The following is a 21,519-nucleotide window of genomic DNA, read 5'->3' as shown; positions in this document are numbered from 1 at the left end:
CACCTGTTGAAGGGCATCTTGGTTGCTTCCAAGTTTGGGTGATGATGAATAGAAATTTCTGTGAACATTCATGCGCAAGCTTTTATGTAAATATAAATGTTCAACTCCTTTGGGTAAATACCAAGGAGTAGGAGCATGTTTAGTTTTGTTAAGAAACTGCCAAACTGTGTGGCTGTACCATTTTGCATTCCTACCAGCAATGAATGAGAGTTCCTGTTGCTGCAATCCTTGCCAGCAATATGGTGTTATCAGTGTTTTGGATTTTAGCCATTCTAATAAGTGGTATCTTATTGTTTTAATTTTCAACTCCCTAATGATATTTGATGTTGAGAATCTTGTCATGTGCTTTTTTACCATCTGTGTACCCGAGGGTGCTCCGGCCTTTTGCCCATTTTTCAGTTGGGTTGTTTGTTATCTTATTGCTGAATGTTAAGAATTCTTTATATATTTTGGATATAAGTCCTATATCAGATATGAGTTTGCCAACAATATTTTCTCCCAGTCTGTGGCTTGTCTTTTCGTTCCCTTATGATCTTTGAATTTTCAGAGTAGGAAACTAAAGCTCAGAAAATTGTGTGATTTTGCTACAAATTTCGTGGCTTGTCAGTGACAGAGCAACAACTAGAGCCCCAGGAGCCCAGGTCCTCTGTGAACCTCTCGGACACCCTGCTGGTGGGAATACCAAGCGTTAGAATCTGTCTTTACAAGGGTTGCCCTTGCTCTTATCTTCCTTGTTTAGGGCAGAAGAGATGAAAGTCTGAAAGTGGATGAGCAGCTGGCCAAAAAGGATGCCCAGGTCAGTAACAGACCAAAGAAAACATCTCCTTTACTATCTCCGCGCCCCGCCCCGCCCCGTCTACCTTTTCATTTCTGTGGCACAGCTGGGGCGGCGCGGTCTCCTGTCCTGTCTGAGGAGAAGGCTGGGGATCAGCCTTCCCCAGTAGGGTTATTATTCCCTTAGCCCCTGCCACCGCACCTCTCAGATTTCTAGTCTGCTAAATGGGAGACATTTGAATAATTATCTCCCTGACTCTACAACAAAGTAAACCTCCTCTCCTTCCAACCCTTCAAAAAGAGACAAGAGGATTGTGTCCATAAGAACATTTTAAGTCTCCCCGCCTTGTCCCGCAGATTCTCTATAATGCCGGTGAGAAGAAGTGGGGCACAGACGAAGATGCGTTCACAGAGATCCTGTGTCTAAGGAGCTTTCCCCAGCTGAAACGAAGTAAGGACTCTCGTTACAATCCTTTTGGCTCTGTGTTGCTCTGCAAATGTTTTTTTTGCATTTAATATACAAAATTCTGGAAAACGAAGTTAAAGATTGCCAAGGTGGTTCCATTTTTATGTGTCAGCAGTTCAGGAAACAACTAGTCAGGGCAGAACTGACATGACTCTTGTCCCCCGAGGCTGAGTGGGTACCTAGTGACAGGTAACAAGCAGACGGGGAGGGATGGCCGGAGGAGAAAGGGGGCCGCCCTCTGGGGTGAGAGCAGAGAGGAGTGTTCCTGTGGATGGCGGACCCTGGCTGCATTGCTTCCACCCCAACACTTCCCTAGTTCGGCACTTTCCAGAAAACCCGGGTGCTGCGGTGTCTCTGTTAATGCGTTAGCATGGATTACCATTCGCCTCTCTCTGAAATGAAGGTAAATTGGGGAGCCCTCTTTGTCAAGCCTTTACGTGGAATTGCCAAGCATCCACCCTCTCACTCGTGCATCTCCCTGAGCCATTCTGGAAGCAACAGCACCTGGAAGCCGAGCAGCCCATGTCCTGTGAGCACCTACTGTGGCTTCCAGGTGCAGGTCAAGAGAACAGTGACCGTCCCAGTGCATGACCAGGCTTCTGCTGAGTCATGGGGAAATGAGAAAATACAAAGATAGTACCAGGATTTTTTAATTCTGAAGTTGCCCTTCCTTAAGTTTGGCATTAGAATTTCATCTATAAAATAATGGTAATTGTATATCATGGTTGCTTTATTAACATCTTTATTTATTTAATCCTCACTCGAGGATATTTTCCCATTGATTTTTAGAGAGTAGAAAAGGGAAAGACAGAGCGAAATATTGACATGCGAGAAACACATCGATTGGTTGCCTCTTGCATGTGACCTGACCAGGGCCTGGGCCAGGGAGGAGGCAACATCTTTATTTTAAAAACAAAAACCCAGCAATCCTAGATCTCTCTCCAAAATGTCTTTCTTTTTTTTCCCAAAATTTACTTGGAAAAAATTACTTGACTTGCAAAATATGCCCATATACTTGGTGATGTGTGTATAGGTTTTGCTTTGGGGCAAAAACTGATCAAGAAATTGGAATGCCTTCAGGCACATGTGAAGTAGGCCATGCCCCAGAGGGAATGATCTGCTCAGCAATAAGAAATCTTCATATTGAAGACTGTGTTGGCAGATAAAACATATTTGATTAATTACCCAGGTGCTGCTATAATTTAAACACAGCCCACCTTACTAGACATATTGTTTAACCTTTTAGGCTATTTTAAATGCTAACAACCTGGGGAGCGGGAGAGGAGAGAGAGAGAGGAAGATCATTGAAGAAAATGGCCTATGAAGTTCAGGTTTTATTGTAGTTTTTTTGTTGTTGTTTTTTGTGGGCTTTTTTTTATTAAGACATGAAAAACAAAAACTTCCATGTTCAAATTTTGATGATTTAAAAAGGGGTTTTTGAGCTCACCACTTAACAACTTGATTTGCTGCATATCAACTAAAACACTGGAATATGTTCATGTGTGGTCAAGTGGGATGCTTTCACTGTTTTTGTGGTACTGCTTTTTAGCATTTGATGAACACAGAAATATTAGCCAGAAGGACATTGAGGACAGCATAAAAGGAGAATTATCTGGACATTTTGAAGACCTACTGCTGGCCATAGGTAAGCTCTTGAGTGCTTCCAAACTGAGTTACTTTGCACTTGATGTAAACAACATCGGGGTTAGCTCCTTGTAAGAATCCTGACTGATCCCTCTTTAGACTCCCACAGCATCCACTTAACAACATGCTCAACAGATATTGATAAAGGAATGTATGAAAAAGTAATTTTTTTGCACCTTACTTTGCTTTTAACTTCGTATTTGGCTTGTCACCACATTTGGATTGTAAACTCCTTGAGAGATAAAAATATGACATTTCTATTGGCATTTTTATTGAGCTTTGTTGAAAGCTGAGATGTGAGCCAATTTGGTAATTTACCATTTTGGGTCATTGGAAGATGTCAGTGGCTAGCTGAGCTCAGGTGGGAAGTAGCGGTCTCCTCCCCCTCGGCTGTGCCATCAGGGAGTGTGGCAGAAAGACACATGGATAAACAAGCAGACAGAGACGCTGTTATATAAGGTGATCTGCCGATCGACGAGGCAAGGAAGGTGCGGTCAGAGAATGAGAGACGATCCAAAGACAGGATTCGGTGACCCATCTGGTCAGAGTCAGGCAAGAGAATCTGTCACGTGCTTGCACACACCCAGGATTGTTGGGAATCCTAAACCACTCTAATTAAGGGTGGTGACTGGGCTTGCTGCGGCTTCTCCATTAATTCCAGGGCAGGAGTACCTCTAGGAAAATGCATTTCTGTCATCCACATGATAATGAATAGCTCCTCTGGTGAGATCAGGATAGCTGATATCTGAAAGGGGCCCTCCCCTGGAGTGAGCCTCTGATTCATCTTCAGATGCTAATTACCGTGTCTGGAGGTGAGCTACCAGGAGTGTTCCTCAAGTTGTATTTTTCAATAAATACGCATCTGGCACTTACACGTGCTCAGCGCTGCGCTAAACTCTTTACAAATATCGACATATTTAAGCCTTATAACAATCCCCTGGGTTAGGGGTGGTCGAGATGGTAACCCTGAGGCACACAGAAGTTCAATTCCTTCCCAGGTCACCCAGGGAATGCAGGTCACCCAGTGGTCAGGCTCCGCGTTCTGTGGGGAGAACCAACTACTCGGTGTGTAAACAGAGGCTGAAACACACACACATCACACGGTCTGTGCTGAAGTATTTTAAAGTAAATTACAGAAAAGACACCAGGTAGCAACCACCCAGACCATTCTCAGGGCTTCTTCCACATATGTCATTTCGCTTGACTTCTAATCCTCTCTTCAGTGCCAGAACAGGACTCTTTATCCAGATGCTTGTAAAAAAAATGAAGGAAGGAAGGAAGGAAGGAAGGGAGGGAGGGAGGGAGGGAGGGAGGGAGGGAGGGAGGGAGGGAGGGAGGGAGGGAGGAAGGGAGGGAGGGAGAAAGAGAAAATACTATTAACTCTGAATTGCTAAAAGATAGGCCAACATAGAAAAAGCTTCGTTTTCAATTTAAAAAAATGGAATAGAGCTGTCTCCATAATCAGTTTGAAGGCAATGAGGTAGCCAGTTTATTTTTTTCCATTTCACATTGTTGCTCTTTACATCAATTTTGCTACCTGCTATCATATTTGAAAAACTTTATTGAGATGTGTGAATTCTTACTTATTGAGCTAAGAAGCATTCTTGGAAATATATATTGAATGATACACTAGATTTAGGCTATAATGTATATTATTTTATCAAGTAAAAGAAAGGCCTTATAATTCGACTAATTCGAAGTTCAAGATAAGTCACACTCATTTTCTATTTGTTTACCATTGGAATACACTGCCGTTTTTCTCATCTTTACTGAGCTATAACTCACCATAAAATTCACCCATTCAAAGTATGCATTTTAGTGCTTTTTAATATATTTACAGAGTTGTGCAACCATTGCCAAATCTAAATTTAGGATACTTTCATCAGCCCCCACAGAAACCCTGTACCCACTAGCAATCACCCCTCAGCCCCTAGTAACCCATACTTCCGATGTTGATAGATCTGCCTGTTCTGAATATTTCATGCATAAGGAGTCTAATACAGTATGTCAACACATAGTATTTAATATGAAAACCCACCTGAGCTGTATCACCTTAGAAAGGCATAATAGAACATTTCTAGTTGTCAAATCTGGACTAGATAGGGGAGGCTCTACTCAAAAAGACTCTCCCAATAGGGAGAACGCTTTCATCTCAGACACGTGCAGGAGTCTCAGAATCAAACACAAAAGGCTTCTCTTTGGCGTGGGAGTTGGATAAGCCAGGGAGCATGATGGTTGGGGTTTGACAGGAGATGTGTTTGGCTCTGTCACCTCACTCTCGGGACAAGCTGGCAGGAAGGTATGTTTCATGTTTTAGTGCTTGCTCGGGTGAGGGGCAGCCAGAGTTCAGGGGCCTGGGGGAGGAGAAAGGACTGACTGAAGTTTGGTCAAGACATCACAGAAGGTGAGAAATGGGCAACTGTGGCCTCTTGGTCATTGCAGTTAATTTCAGTGGACTCCCTGCATGTCAGAGATTTCCCGGAGTTTTCCTACTTTCAATGTTGGGTGCTAAAGCAAACTTTCTATCACTATGTCTAACACCTCTTCCCAACATTTTAGGGCATGAAGGACAAACCTGGTGGTTAAAAACATAAAGCAGAAGAAAAGCTAAAGGGTTATGAGGGCAGGGGGAAGTGTTCTATAAGGATTTAGTTTAGGGAGAGAGAGATGATTGAAAAGCTTATTAGGATAAAAGTGGGCATAACGACTTTTAATCAAAGTATTAAGGCTGCTTAATATGAATTTCAGAAAAAAATAAGTACAACTGATCCAAATGGCTGGTTTATTCTCAGAAAACTTCACATCTAACACTGTTTTCATATTTGTCCCAGATTCCACGTTTGAGTGTCTAATACATCCTCTCCTCCCCCCCCCCCCCCGACTCCCACCCCCATTTCCCTAAGTCAATTACACAAACTGAAGGAAGGCCTTTTCGGTTCCTTAAGAGAGCCAGTAAGGCACTATGAGAAAGCTACTTATCCTTGTTCTGACCTCTAAAATTCATTATAAAATTTATTCACTTTCATCAGATTCCAACTGCAGATCACATTTGAGGCTATAAAAGTACTCATGTTGCAATAAATAGATTTTCTCTCTACAGACTTTTCTATTCCTAATGATTTTCACTTTATTTAAACTATACTTAATTTGCTCATGTTTTTGCCAATTTCTTTTTGTTTTGTTTTGTTTTACTTCTGCTTTACCTGTTATTTCAAAATAAAGAATTAAAAGATTGCAGTATTTTTTAGTAACTGAATTTAGATACAGCCACTTAAGAGAAAATCTTTCTATTTGAAACACTGGTTTCAAAATGAGCTCCAGCGCCTCTTCTTACCTAATGAGTTATTTGGGCAACATCTCTGCAGTCTTTAGACCCAAGTTATTCATCAGTAGTCAAAGCTGTTAGCAATGGAGCAGTGGCCCACCCTGGGGAGTTATCAGTGGAAGCGAAGGTGTTGGTGGGTCTGAGATCTGGAGATGAGTCGTGTGCTGTGGGAGTTTCTTTGGCAGGTAATTTTATTTTCCCCACGGCTGAAGATCACTTCTGCTAATGTTCTGTGCAAATATAATGTTACAAGGCTTTGGAATCTAGGTTAAGTATTCATTCTTTCATTCTAAATAAAAGCCAGTAGTGGGGAGGGAGTAAAATGGGTATGAATCGTTGTTTTTTTGTTTGTTTGTTTTAATTCTTTATTGTCTAAAGTATTACATATACTATTACACATGTCTCCTTTCCCCACCCTGGGTATGAATTGTTTTTAAAAACATTTTACTGTATATTAACTCAATTTCAATTAAATGACAATGAACATACTTTATTTTTTCTACAGTTCATTGTGCAAGGAACATTCCTGCCTTCTTAGCTGAAAGACTGCATCGAGCTTTGAAGGTTGGTCTGGGAATTTCATACATGTTCTTAGCTTCCCTCATGGAAAATGTAAAAACATTGCCATTATTGATGGAATTCCATTCACTTTGATGAGCTCTCTTTTGTAGCTAATCCATGCCATGGAGTGATCACAAGTGTCCTAATCATTAGAGCGGTTGGTACAGTAAAATGTTGACTAAATTATCTCCCCTGGTTCACAGGCAATAGAACCTGTTTTAGAACTGCACACCTCAAACCTGACCCCTTAGGTTCAGTGGCCTCTCAAGCCGCCTTACTTAAAATAGACCAAACTGAGTCAGCAGCCTTGTCTGTTGCCCCTGCTAGAAGGTGAGCTCCGTGGGCAGAGGAGTTTGTTTTTCTCTTTTATATCTTCAGACCCTAGCACTGGACCTGGCACCTAGAAGACGCTTGCTCCACTTCCCTTACTGGACATTTCCTATGGGAGTCCATGTGCACCTTCTGAGTTATGTCCAAAGTGAACACCTCATGTCCCTCACTTCACCTCCCCTCCACCCCAGTTCCGCTCCCCTTCCTGCGTTCAGTCATCTCAGTGGGAATCCCCAGAGGACCTGCCCTTGCCCAGCTCCTGAAGTCATGCCACTCCTCCCATCCTTGTTCTCTGTGCCTCAGCCTCTTCAGCCTTTCTGCTCCTTGACTGTGCCACGTCTCTTCCCACGTCAGAGTCTGTGCATTTGTTGTCCTCTCTGCCTGAAAGGTACCTCCTCCAGGTCTACCTGTGCTTGGCTCCTTCTCACCTGTCAGGTCTCTGCTCAAATGTCACCTCCTGAGAAAGGTCTTCCCTGACTACTCAGGTCAATTTGTCTCCCTTTTAGTGACGCTCCGTTCCATAGTTCTCATTAGTATTTATTTAAACACTTGGTTAATTTTCTCTACTGACCGTCTCCATTCATTAGAATGTTAACTCCATGAGGAGAGGTACGGACTGTGTTGTTCACTATCATATGCGCAGTGCATGAAACAATACCTGGCACACAGGGCACGCTCAATATGCATTTATTGAATAAATGAATAAATGAATTGTGTCAATATAACTGCTCGGGAATTTTACGAGTCTCCCTCTCCTTCATTCTGTACAAATGATACATCCCGTTTTGTCATCTGCCTTTATAAGCATCTCTTAAATAGACCCATTTTCTCCATCGCACCGCCATTTTTCTAGGTCAGGCCATCAACTTCTCTTTGGTATGTTAGTGCCAAAGCTGCTAGTCTCATTCTGTTATCTTCATCCTCCTCCTGCCCCGCATTCCATTCCTCATACTGCCGCCAGAGAGATCTTCGGAAAGCACAACTCGGCTCTGATCTCGGAGCTCTCCTGTTGAAAAGACTGCAATAGTTCCTCACTCTTGGGATAAAGTCAGAACTTCATGTCGTGGCTTATAAGGTCCTGCCTTTCCAGACACCTCTCTTGCTATTCCTCTTCATTATTTATGTGTCCTTGAGTGTGGCATTCTTTCTTGCCCTAACCCTTCACACCTGCTGTTTTCTCCATTGGAATGTCTTTTTTCCTCTTTCTGCGAACCCCACCCTTTCTCCTGTCGGGTTATTTAGGCCTCAGTTTAATTACCATTTTCTCAGACAGACCTTTTCTAATCCTTAATCTATTTTAGGCTCCCCTCATATGTGTGCCTATAGTACCCAAAATTTCTTATATGTCACATTATATTATATGGCCTGTTTTCCTACCGGTATCCTTTGCAAAATTGGAAGTGTCCCATCCCTGTTTTCAGCATGAAGCATGCTACTGGCACAAAGTAAGCTGTCGATAAATATTTCTTAAACAAATGAATAATGAGGTTTGATGTTAAACGAGGGAAGGAGAGTCACCACGGTGGACTATTTTGTGCACCGTTATCTATTTCTCATAAATATAGATTTATACGCTGTTTTGTGGCTGATTTGTGCCGTGGATGTCCATCTCTTAACAGGGTGCTGGAACTGATGAGTTTACTCTGAACCGAATAATGGTTTCCAGATCAGAAATTGACCTTTTGGACATTCGAGCAGAGTTTAAGAAGCGTTGTGGCTATTCTCTATATTCAGCAATTAAAGTAAGTCTCTTCTTAAAAATAGCAAAACACATTTTGCCTTTCTCTCCCTATTCTCTTTCCCTTACAATCCTTAGAACATGGAGATGTGTGACTTAGACTTCTCTCTCTTTGTCAGTGTGTCAATGTGTAGTGGTCGCAAAACAGCCCTTAAACATAGAGACTGTTTTCAGCTCTAGAATCTCAGCCACATGATAGATACCCACTTTTATTTTCTTCTGTTTAGTGGCCACTAATTTTTCTTCTTTTTTGAATTGCATATGCAAATTGTTTACCTATTTTCATATTGCACTGTTTTTATTTATTTTAGTGTTTCTTTATGAAAACGACAGGAAAGAAAACTACATATTTTAAATTTCCTCTCTGTTTCACACAAAAGATAGCATGGTTCTGCACCTTGGAGTTCTTTTCATTGCAATATATCAGAAGCTTTCTCAGTCTTTTAAATAGCTGTGTATCATTCTATTATTTGTTTATTTATACCCACCACATCAACAGATGTTTCCAGTTTCTTGCTAATGCGAACAATGCTGCCATATGCATACATAGTTTCCTAAGGTACAAGTGTATCTGTGGGATAAATTTGAGCAGTTTTTTCTTGAGATAAATTCTCAAAAGTGTATAGGATTGCTGAGACAGATGTGAATATATTTGTAATTTTGGTAAATATTACCAGTTGACTTCCATCTGTACTTCCATGAAGAATATATGAGTCCTTGTTTCTCGACAGCTTTGGCACACAGGGTGTTTTCAAGCTTTGGGTTTGTAAAATCTGATAGGTGAGAAATTACATCTCAGTGTAGTATTAGTATATCTTTTTCTTAATATGAAGAAAGCCGAACATGTTTTCATATTTTAAATGCCATTTGCATTTACCTACTGGTAATTTTTTATGTTACTTGCCCATTATTCTATTGAAATTTGGGTTTTAACTTTTTGAGGGGGTGTCAATTTCTAAGATCTCTTTTCATGTATGTTAGATTCACCTTTTGTCTATGAATTATAAATATTTTTCCCAGTTTGTTGTCTTTCTATTGACATGGCTGAAGGTGTTTTTTCATACTGTTTGGCACCAAATAGAATTCATCAATGTTTTATAGTTTCCTGATTTAAAAAAAAAAAAAGTAATTCCTTACAGTCTATCATTCTGGATGAGAATCCTAAAATATGTTACACAACTTCCTTTCAGTTTTAAAGAATGAAACCAGTTTTCATTGTCCTCAGATCTTAGTTGATATTATATATGTAGACAAACCCCAAATAAATGACAAATTATAAGGAAGTAAGACCTGCAAAAAATTGTGTAAGAGGCTTCCATACATGGAGCTATGGTAAAGCCACAGTCCCAATAGGAATATGACAACTTGGAAACGATGAACGAAGGGGCTAGCCCCCATTGCAGATTGTTCTCTGCGTCAGCCTCCAAGATGGCACGCAGGCATGAGTGGTAGAGAGGGGTGGTCCACGCTGGGTTCCTGAACAAAATGGGAGCCCAGGTTGAAGAACAAGCCATCACATTGTCCCAGCCTCCAGGGTCACTGGCTAGGTGCAAAGATGGAGCCCTGGGCTGGCTTCACAGACGTCCTCCAGGTCTCTCTATGCCTCAGCCTCCTCCACCTAACAGCTGTCTGGAAAAATCAGCTTTGGCAATCATTAGCCCAGACATGAAGACAAATGGATCTCTATCAGTGTAGAGTCACTGAGGCCTGAGCTCGGAGGTGGCACCCAGAGGACAAACCTAGTCTGAGAGAAGGACATGTTTGCTCTGAGTCCCGGTGGTCCAGAGTCGGGTGTGGAGTCTGAGCTGTTCAGACATCTGGGGCCCAGCTATAGGATCGTTTATGAACCCTGTGGATTCTGATCCTGGAACCAACCTCCCTCAAGCCTCTCTTCGAGGCTGGAGTCCCATGCTATGCAGGAGACACACCCAGTTGCCCACCAAGGACTCCTCCATTCTGTCCGCATTCCTATGTCACCAGGAACAGCTGAAGCCCATGGCCCAGCCTTTGAAGTGGCCCTGCCCAGCAAAGCTTCCCTTGACCACCTGTTGGCTTGGGCCTTCGGGCAGCCATCCTGAGAACTTTCTGGCCTCAGGCTCCACAAATGGTGTTACGGTGGATGCATGAATGAACATCACTCAGTCAACTGGAGTCATAAATCAAAACCCCCCACACCCTATTTTTTTTGTTTCAGCCAGAGCTTTTGCTTTTTACTAAACCTTTGCAGAAAGAGATGCATGCCTAAGTTGAAATCGGAAACTTACTCTAAAAGGCAACTCTCAGGCTGTGCCTGGGGCTTAGCACAGATTTTATCAGCTGCTCACACTCAATGCAATTTGAATCGATCCTGACACATTACAATCATTTCAATCAACAGAGGAAGATTCAATAACGTTAACCATATTGTTCTTACTAAGGCAGAAAAGTAGACGCATAACTTTTATAAAGATTGTCAGTAACAAGATTGAAACATAAAGAGGGCTCTTGGTTCACCCTCAGCAAACCAGAAAATTAAATTAAGCCGTAGCTCTCCCTCCCGCAGTGGTCTGGGTGATTGAGGCTGATTGTATTAGGAAACATTTAAACTATGGGTATCTTGATAGAAAATAAAAATTCATTGCTGAAGAGTTCAGTTTGTAATTTAAAATTATATAAGGTGTCTTCATTTCTACCACCTGAAAGTACATTATTAGGCGATATCATTACATTTTCACTACTAATGAATAAGATCCTTTCAGATGATTCCATTTCTGTCATTCAGAAGCTAGAATTTCATTTTGTATATTGTCGGGGAGGAAGAAAGTTTCACCTGGTCTAATGATTAAATCTACAATGAGACATATTAATAAATGTAAAGGGTAAAAGGTGGAATCAAAGTTGGGAGAAGAGAGAACCTCTGTTAAAAACAGGCCAACAGAAACATTTAGTTAGTGTGTGTGTGTGTATATATAATATATACCTCCTTTGCATAGTAAACATTGCATCTTAATATTTTAAGCCTCAATCTCATATAGTATGTTTTCTGAATCAAGATCTTTTTGGCTAGTTTAGGGGAAAGGAAATCAGAAACATACTCTTTGGAGATGTAGTTCATTTCGCTTTCTTAAGTATAGTATGGTGTTAAGGAGCCAGGAGATCGGGGTTCAAATTCTGCTTCTGTCGCTCATTATATGATCTGGCACAAGGTTCCTAGCCTCTCTTTTTCTCATCTTACTGATGTGTTAAATGGAGATACTTATGAACCTACTGCTTAGAGTTCTAAGGGTTAAAGTAATTGGTAATTATTTACTAAGCGTTTGGTAAATAATATATATTACTAAAACTAGACAGTAGGTCCTCGGGTTATGTCGGAGATCTGGAACCCACCTCCATGAGCATCAACGTCACTCACATGGAGCACATACACAGCAGCAATAGTGAAACAGTAAAAAAAATGTGAAACAGCAAAAAAAATGTAAAAGAAAGGTAACAATTCCTGACCTTTACTTGTCGTAAATAAATAATAAAAAACATAAAGCACATATGTACATATGTCAAAATGATGGAACATTTTTTTTTTTATAAATAAATGGGAAATGGCGACGTAACCACAAAACAATGTACATCGAGTCCGATGTAACCCAAGGACTGCCTGTAATTTTTAAAGTTTTGCTTAAAAATTAATATTATGTAACATTACATAGTTGATTAAATATATTTTATTAAACCCAAATTGAAATTTAATTGAATTATATCAGGAAGAATTTAAACAATATTGTGAAAAAGATGCTAGGATGAAAAATAACTACACTCAGGTATGAATGGATGATGGAATTACAGGTGCATTTTACTAAATGGTACAGGTCATGAGTCTTGCACCTCAGTGAATCCCCTAGTGCTACGAGATTTGGTTCCTTTATGGTCCCCTCATTATTTATGCCGTACCTGTCCTTCTCTCCATCCTGTGCTTTGCAGTCGGACACTTCTGGAGACTACGAAGCCGCACTCTTAAAGCTCTGTGGAGGAGATGACTGAGCCACGCACATCGTCTGCAAAGGTTGTCTGCTCCCACGATCGGCTTTTCCAACAGATCTGCTCACTTCTTTCTCACATGTTTAAAAGTACAAGCAAGTATAAACAGCGGCCTGTTTTCCTAACAAATTTTCATTGTTCCATAACAACAGCAATGACACAATTATTTTAGAGCATCTCATCATACATCATGTAGCAGTTTATTAATGAAAATTTAAAATGATGTGAAGAATCTCCTAATACTATCTAAATATATTTGTTTAGGAAGTGAGGATCTTTGTACAGTTCTAAAATATCAAATGCAAAGCAGGGTAATAAAAATTGTTGCCTTTGTTAAAGTGTCTGTTTTTAGCGTCTACTGACATTGTTGGTACCTGGTGCCAACAACTAATTATATTCTATAACACGCTTTTGTTACAGAAGCTGTTGCTGCTTCAGTCTATCTATTACCGTATTAATCACATCCATCTTTAAGAAAAGGAATAAAAGTGAAGATGTATGTGATCCTACCTACCCTTTCTAGTCATGATCAAGCTACATGAGTGGCAATGTGTAATAAGTTATTTAGCCGTCAGAAAATATCTGTGGAACTATTAATCTAACCACTTCCTGTCTGAATGGCAAGCATGAATTGGGGTTATTTTATGCTAAATACTGCTTTAGCAGAATCAAGTCTATAAGCTTTCCTTTTCCTCTAAAATAATTTTGCAAAACTATGCATTTTAAAAATCCCTCATGTTATCTTTGGAAGGGACCTACCATGAAATATCTTGACCAATATGAAATATCCGAGGTAAAAAATTCCAGTTGGAGTTATTAGTCTGGACTAGATAGAAATGATAGATGTGTGAGAAATATAAACAGTGAGGTGTGGGTTGAGAAGTTATCTCTTGTCCTGGAATTTCCAAATTGCATAAAGGGAAAAAAGTGTAGGGATTTAGAGTCCTACACACATGGTTTTGACTTCCTGCCCTACTGTGTACCAGCTCTGTGACCCTGGCAACTACTAAGCCCTGCTAACCTAAAGTTTCCTCATCTGTAAAATGGTAATAATTATAGTGCCTGTCTCTTCCATAGAGTTTCTTAAAGATTAAGTAAGGTAGCCCTGGCCGGCCTGGCTCGGTTAAAGCATTGTCCCATACACCAAACGGTGGTGGGTTCGATTCCCAGTCAGGGCACATACTCAGGTTGTGGGTTTGAGCCCTGGTCTGGGCACGTTCAGGAGACAACCGATTGATATTTCTCTCTCACATCGATGTTTCTCTCTCTCCCTAAAATCAATTTTTAAAAATACACTAAGTAAGATAATGCCTGTGAACACATCGCCCTGTGCCTGGAAATGGTTAAGTGTTCAATTAGCATGTTACCATTATTATCTCCATGCAACATCAAAATGATCACAACAGCACTGCAACCATTCTTTCAACACTTCACCCACCGTATGCTAAGTAAGTATTGGTTACACCAAAGGGACTAAGACTCATTTTCTATTGCCAACGTGCTTTAAAATCTGAGAAAGAGACATGTAAGCAGATAAATGCAACACAGTATGTACTGTGCATTCAGGGAAATGGCGTTGTATAAGAGAAAGAAGCAGTATGGAGGTGGAATGAAGAATTCAGCCCCTGATGGTTATAAATTCCACCAGCTAAAAAAATGAGAAGAGGCTCCTCATATAGGTAAGAGCACTTGCAAAGTCACAGTTATGAACTAGCATGATGTGTGTACAACTCTACGCAAAGGTTCGTATGATGGAGGCTTAGAGCACAATATATGAAGGCTCATGTACCTTGCTAAAGAGGTTATAAGCAGCCCTGGCTGGCATTGCTAAGTGGTTAGAGCATCGGCCTGTGGCCTGAAGGGTTGCAGGTTTGATGCCCAGTAAAGGGCACGGACCTGGGTTGCAGGTTCAATCCCTGGCCCTAGTCGGGGCGTGCAGGAGGCAACCGATCTAATGTTTCTCTCTCTCCCCCTCCCTACCTCCCTTTCACTCTCTTTAAAAGTCACTGGAAAAAATATCCTCAGGTGAGGATTAACAACAGCAACAAAAAAGAGTTTATAAGCAGGGGGCAGTCATGGGAGGGACATTCCAGGAGGATTTTAATCAGAGAAATTATGTGCTCAAATTTTTGACCAAGGGGGAAGAATGAATAGAAGAAAGCTAGAGGCAGGGAGCCTACTTGGCAAGTTCTATAATCAATACAGAAATGTCAGTGTGAACTAAAATAATGCCAAGGGAGACAAAAGGGAAACACACACACACACACACACACACACACACACACACACACACACAAGAAATATTTAGGAGATAAAATTGATAGAACAAGATAATCAAGATCGTCAGGTGTCAAGTTTGATCCTGTCACTTCGGCTTGAGTGATTTGGTGAATGAGCGTCTCACCAAGCAAATCATTGCTAATACTTGAGTGCTTAGTATGCATCGGTCACTATGTTAAACAGTGTAGTATATGTTAAATCCTAATCCTCAAGGAACTTTACTAACTCCCAGGTATAGGAATGGAGGCTGAGAGAAATCAAGTAGCTTGACCATTGGAAGAGCCAGGATTGAAGCCCAAGCAGCCCAACTTCAGTGTCCAGGCTCTTAATCACTGTTTGGCCTTAACATGTATTCCAACCCATGGCCACTGTTCTTTTCAGCCCTGGAACATAAAGCTATTTGAATGCAGGGAATTTTGCCTGTTGCATTCGCTGCTCTGTTCCTAGTGATATTCGTATCATTGCATGTCATGTGTTTCAGTTACTTTGACTGTTCTATATCATTTCATAGTGTACATCACAGGCATAGTTTCTAGGAGGCCATGGAATTGCCCTGAAAGAAGTATGGAAGGCATATTTTTATCTGGCTCCATACCCCTTGTGCTTCTTTGAAGCTCTGGTACCCTAATCCAGCCACAGAAGTAGCCTTCATCTACAGTCAGTACACAAAACGAGGAAGAACCTGTTTCATTCTCTCTAATGGGTTCTGGTCACCTGTTTCCAATGTGTGTGGGGAGAAGGGTTCCCCACACCAACAAGCAATGCTCTGACACCAGCGGGATGTCCTACAACGACTCAATTGGACACTGTTTACCTGTGGACAGCATCCGATCCCACAAGTCAAGGGTGCAGTCCAACAAGACTGCCCTCCCCCCTCCAGATGCCAATTACAAGTCCAGGTTGTTACCTGTGCTTCCGACCGACTAGCTATGGATCAGAGATTGTAACAACTCCTTCCTTAGGTTCAATTAATTTGCTAGAGCCGCTCACAGAACTCGGGGAAATGCTTACTTATGTTTACCAGTTGATTATAAAAGGATATAGTAAAGGATACAGATGAACATCAGATGGAAGAGATGTGAAAGGCAAGGTATGTGGGAAGAGACACAGAGCTTCTATGCCCTGTCCAGGTGTGCCACCCTCCTAGCACCTCCATGTGCTCACCAACCCGCAATCTCTCCGAACCCCGTACTATTGGTATTTTTATGGAAGCTTCATCGCATAGGCATGACTGATCATTAACTTCATTGTCAGCCCTTTTCCCTTCTCAAGAGCATGGAGGTATGGCGCTGAAAGTTCCAAGCTTCTAATCAAGGCTTGGTCTTTCCCATGACCAGCCCGCATCCAGGAGCCCACCCAGAGTCACCTCATTGGCAAAAAACAAATATTAGAACAAAAGATGAGTCTAGTGATCTTTTCACTTAGGAAATTAAAAGAGTTTTAGAAGTTCTGAGCCAGGAGCAATTATCTCTTGCTTTCTCAGATTCGTTGTATAATCTTGTCATATAAAGCGACAGCCCCTAAACCATTGTGAATGTCAATGTATATCTTACATGTCTTTAAATTTCTAGCCCAGTTTCCTTTTCATAGAGGTACACAATAAATTTTAAGAATAATGATTTGTAACATGGGGTAGTAGACCTTATCTGTTTGTTGTAAGGAGCAGAGGAAATAATTAGAGGTACCTTGAAAAGTATTGAATGTTATTCAAATGTGATGTAGAATTTTAGAGTTGATATAAACCAAGTTGATTGTGCTCCTTAAATAATACACTGTGATAATAATAGGATCTAGGCTAACATTTATTAAGGGCTTACCGTATGGTATGCACTATGCTAAACACCTTTAAATTGTTTTCTAATTATCAAAATAACTTCATGAGGTAGAAACTATTATTGTTCCCATTCTAAAGAATAATTACTTTTGTGTGTATGAATAGAGGACTTACTATGTGCTGAGACGGTAGTAAATATTAAATGTCATTTATTCTGAGAGTTGTTATGCTGTTAAGTGCATTGAAACAAAACATGGTTATATGTGTTAATATTACCCTATTTTACAGATGATGAAAATGAGGCTCAGAAAGGTTAGGTTACTAGCCCAAGGTTGCAGAGCAGGAAAGCCAAGGATTTAGAATCCAGGTCAGTGTGTATCTATCTGTGCCTGAGTAAGTCTGAGGAGGGGGAGAATGAAGGAAGTGAAGATCACTTGAGATGATTCTCCATATAGAATGCAGCATTGTAATAATAAGAAAAGGCTCCAAGGAAAGCTTTCTTCCTTCAAACTTTTTATTCTCATTCTTCTTGCATCATACGCATTGGACCAGCTAGTAACTACTGAAAGTGTATTTCTAATGATTCTGATGGAACACAGCTAACTCAGGATGAAGGGTTGTGGTCAGTGATCCTTCCAAAGAACTACAATACTTACTTAAATGTTTAACTACTAGAATGAGAGGGGCAATATAGGCACAGGGCAGTGCCAGCACATGGGCCTTCACCGATCTAGGCAGCATGACCCCAAGTTATTTTACTTTAGGCAAGTTATTTTACTTTGCTCTTTTCACCTTTAAAATTGGAACAGTAATAGCTTACTAGTAGTTATTTTGATAATTAAATTTGAAGACAAAAGGTGTTCAGAATAGTGCCTACCATATAGTAAGCCCTTAATAAATGGTAGCCTAGATCAGTGGTCAGCAAACTCATTAGTCAACAGAGCGGCAAACTGCGGCTTGTGAGCCGCATCTGCCTCGCGAACCGCAGTTTTCCGACCACTGGCCTAGATCAGCGATTTTCAACCAATGTGTCACAATAATTTTTTAAACAAGCAATTTTTTTTATTCAGGGGCACTGACCACTTTTCCTTTAGATTGTCAAATAAAAAATGAAAACAGCCAACACAATAGCTGTGAATGAATCAAAATTATACCTATTATTTTTGTCAGATTGGCAAAAATAAGTTTTTTGGTGTGTGGCAGAATTTTAGAATTTAGTTTATGTGTGCCATGAGATGAAAAAGGAAAATTGCTGGCTTAGGTCATATTATTGCCATTTATTATTCAAGGGACATGTTTTTTATTGCCTCCAATTTCCACAAGGTGGCAGGTCGAGTTCAAAGTGGACCTCATGACTCTGTGTCCCAAAGGCTAAAACCTACTTACTTGACTTGCTTCTGAATAACTGGGCCAAGTATGAACTGTTTGGAAAAAAATCTCCATTATTTTGTTCATCCATAGGATGTCTTTTAGGCACCTTATTGTTGGGATAAAATCCTTCTTAATAGAACATATGGATCACTTCACTTAACCCTTTTGTTTCTCACCATCTACACTTACATGAAACCTATACGGAAAACTTTTCCGTAGATCACCCGCCTAAGTGAGTACATTTAAGTCATCTCTTTACTCACTAAGTTTAGTCCCTGCAGACTGTGAAGGAGGAGGAAATTAGCAAGCTGGAAAGAGTCCTGGACTCTGTGTGAGGTGAACTGCAACAGGCAGGAGATTTGCACACCTCGCTCTAGAGTGATGGGATGTTTGGTCTAGTCATTAGGAAGCACAGAAGTGACAAATGAAGATATTGAGTGGGAGATTCTCTAGCCTATTTATAAGTGCATATAAAAAATTTTGTTTTTTGTGCTGAAACCCAGGAGAAGGACATTTTTAAAGAATATAATTCAGACTTTTCTTATGTGTATCCTTCCCTTCTTCCCTTCTTCCATTTCCCTATTTCATGCCATATTGAGAACCTCTCATTTCTATAATTTTACTTTGTCTTTAAAACATTGGTTTTGGGGCCAATCAAACTGAGTCTAAATCTTGGCTTCAATACCTATGATAACAATTTTATAGCAGTAAGTATTTGACAACTACTGAACTTCTTTGCACCTCAACTCTTTACCTGATAATAACAGCTCTTACCTTAAAGAGTTCTTGTGAGGATTAAATGAAACAAAACATATGAAGAATGTAACTCAATCAAAAGTAGTTACTGGTCACTGCATTGGCATAGTTTTGCCTAGTGAATGGGAGATAGTTTTCCATAAGCATTTGCAGAATAAATAAATTATGCACTATATGGTGATAGTAACTCTAAGACTGGCCTTGGAAGTCTTAAAAAAAATACGCACTGAAATCAGTGTTGTCAAAGAAACGTGTCCTCTAACAATGGGAATCAAAGGAGTGCACTTGAGTAGTCAGGTGAGCAGGATCTGAAAACAGGTTCCCTCCATTTTCTTCCTGCCCACCACATGTGAGTGAGCAACCTACTCAATCTTTGTGTGCCTTAGTCTCCTTATCGGTAAGGCCAGGATGGCAATAGAATTTATTGTTCTGATTCTGATAGGGGTGAGGTTTCGACAAGTTGGTTTAGGGCTTTAGGCAAAGCTCTTAGCAAAGGGCCTCCCATCCTGTAAGTGCTCAACAAATGTCAGCTGTAATTCTCTGGCTCAGTTTGGAAGAGTTACAATTGCTTATTCTCAATTCACTTGGGGGTTTTTGGGATGTTGTAAAGCGAACCCTTCTAGTTTGTAATTAGGAGGGAAGGTAAAGCAGACCTCTTGGCAATTTCCTGCCTATGAAACCTGTGTTTTATGAACCATGGAAAGTACCCCAGATTTCTTTCAACCCCCACCCCCCTACCCCCAGCAAACTGAAAAACGCTGGTCTTTCCCACCCACTCGCTGTACATCTCCCGTAGGACTCTGAAATCAAAGCAAGTATGATTGGTTTGTGCTCAAGCAATTTATTAGTGGGATGTTTCCTGCAGTCTCTACAGACTCAGCTTCAGGCCAGTTTTATCTCCCAGAGGGTCAGCCCTGCTCAGAGGCCGGAGTTTGCCTGCTTCCATGGATTTTATAGTCCAAGGTGGGAGAGAGGATACCAAGTGGGCAGGAGTCCTGCTGAATGGCGGCTGCAGTAAACTGTGAAAAGAAATCCCAAACCCCCAACCCAAGCCACCAAAACAGCCCATTCACCTGTATGCATTCTGTGTGTGATTTTTAGTAGATTTTTATTGATTTCAGAGTGAGAAGGAGAGGGAGAGAGAGAGAGAAACATCAATGATGAGAGAGAATCATTGATCGGCTGCCTCCTACACGCCCCACACTTGGGATCAAGCTCGAAACCTGAGCACATGCCCTGACCAGGAATTGAACTGTGACATCCTGGTTCGTAGGTCAATGCTCAACCACTGAGCCACGCTGGCCGGGCTCAGCTGTATGCGTTTTAAAACACAGCCATGCACCAGGGAAAATGTGCCACCAGAAGTCCTCTTGGGCACAAGCTCTGTGGGACTGGATGTGGCAGTAAGTAACAGCCCAGGGCCAAGGCGTGCAGAGCTCTGAGCATGCGCTGAAGTAACAAGCGACACAATATCAGGCAAAAAGAACTTTGTAAAAGGACATTGAGATCAAATCAGCTCCTCCACAAAGAAGCAGGCCCCCCTGGGTAGGAGGTGGGAGAACAAATTCCCCAGGTGGGAAGCGAGTGCGAATAAACCACATTCTCACCTCCTTTTACAGAACTGAAAGGCAACCAGAGCATGGCGGCCTCTGTTGGTGCTCAGCCAATTTCCTCACGTGGAGTTTAGAGATGGCCAATGTGAAAACCTTAAACAACTTGTTTTGTTTTGTGTTGGAGACCTAAGTCTACAAAGAAAAACCCAGATCACACACTGCAAATTCTAGGTAAACAGGGGTTAACTGATCTCTTCCTGCAAAATATCTTCTTGGTTGCTCCTGGTCAAACCAACTCCTTGAATCCTTTATTCTTTCAAACAGTTATTGCCTGGTAACCATGGTCCAGGATCTGTGCTCGGTGCTGGGTTATGAAGATGAATAAAGCGACACATTTCCTAATTTCAAGGAGTTGATATTCTAGAGAATGAAGAGGGGGAAATGAAGACAGACCTGGCGAATTAGCAAAGGGAGCAAGGTGGGGGGAGTGGTGATGATGATGGTGGTTGTGGTGATGGTGAGTAGATTTGTGGTTCAGGCAGGCCTGGCTGCCCTAGTTCCCAGCTGTTTGACCCCAGACAAGATTCTCACAGTGCTGTTCTTGAATTCCAGAGTTAACGAATAAGCTGTTTGAAGAAGCTGCCGATTATTAAGTACTCTATTAAAGGCTGTTGAAGTTGTATAGGACAGTGGTTAAGAGTCTGAAGCCAGGCTAGCTCAGGTTCAAATTCCAGCTCCAAACACACTAGCTATGTGTTTAAAGTCTTTATGCCTCAGTTTTCTTATCTCTGAAATTTGAATGAGAGTAATCATTCAACCAACCACCTCCTAGGAGGACACAGCTCAAGTGGATCAGTGCATGTAAGTACTTAGAATGGCCCAGCACATAGTAAACCCTCGGTAAGTCCTGACTTTATCATTAACTGTAATAAAATG

The 21,519-nt window shown here is 41.1% G+C and overlaps 1 protein-coding gene across 1 annotated transcript in view; it reads left to right on the top strand.

The window, feature by feature from the left end:
- Window positions 1–17,786, top strand: part of ANXA3 (annexin A3) — a 51,690-nt gene extending 33,904 nt beyond the window's left edge. The window contains exons 8-13 of the mRNA XM_079771736.1: window positions 740–796; window positions 1,132–1,225; window positions 2,790–2,885; window positions 6,715–6,773; window positions 8,720–8,842; window positions 12,793–17,786. Of these exons, the coding sequence (XP_079627862.1) occupies window positions 740–796; window positions 1,132–1,225; window positions 2,790–2,885; window positions 6,715–6,773; window positions 8,720–8,842; window positions 12,793–12,852 (489 nt within the window). The 3' untranslated portion in view covers window positions 12,853–17,786. The remainder of the gene's footprint in view (window positions 1–739; window positions 797–1,131; window positions 1,226–2,789; window positions 2,886–6,714; window positions 6,774–8,719; window positions 8,843–12,792) is intronic.
- Window positions 17,787–21,519: the final 3,733 nt, after the last annotated feature.

This window comes from Cnephaeus nilssonii (assembly GCF_951640355.1).
Source record: "Cnephaeus nilssonii genome assembly, chromosome: 1".
Lineage (NCBI taxonomy): Eukaryota > Metazoa > Chordata > Mammalia > Chiroptera > Vespertilionidae > Cnephaeus > Cnephaeus nilssonii.
This window is presented reverse-complemented; position numbering and strand designations above follow the sequence as displayed.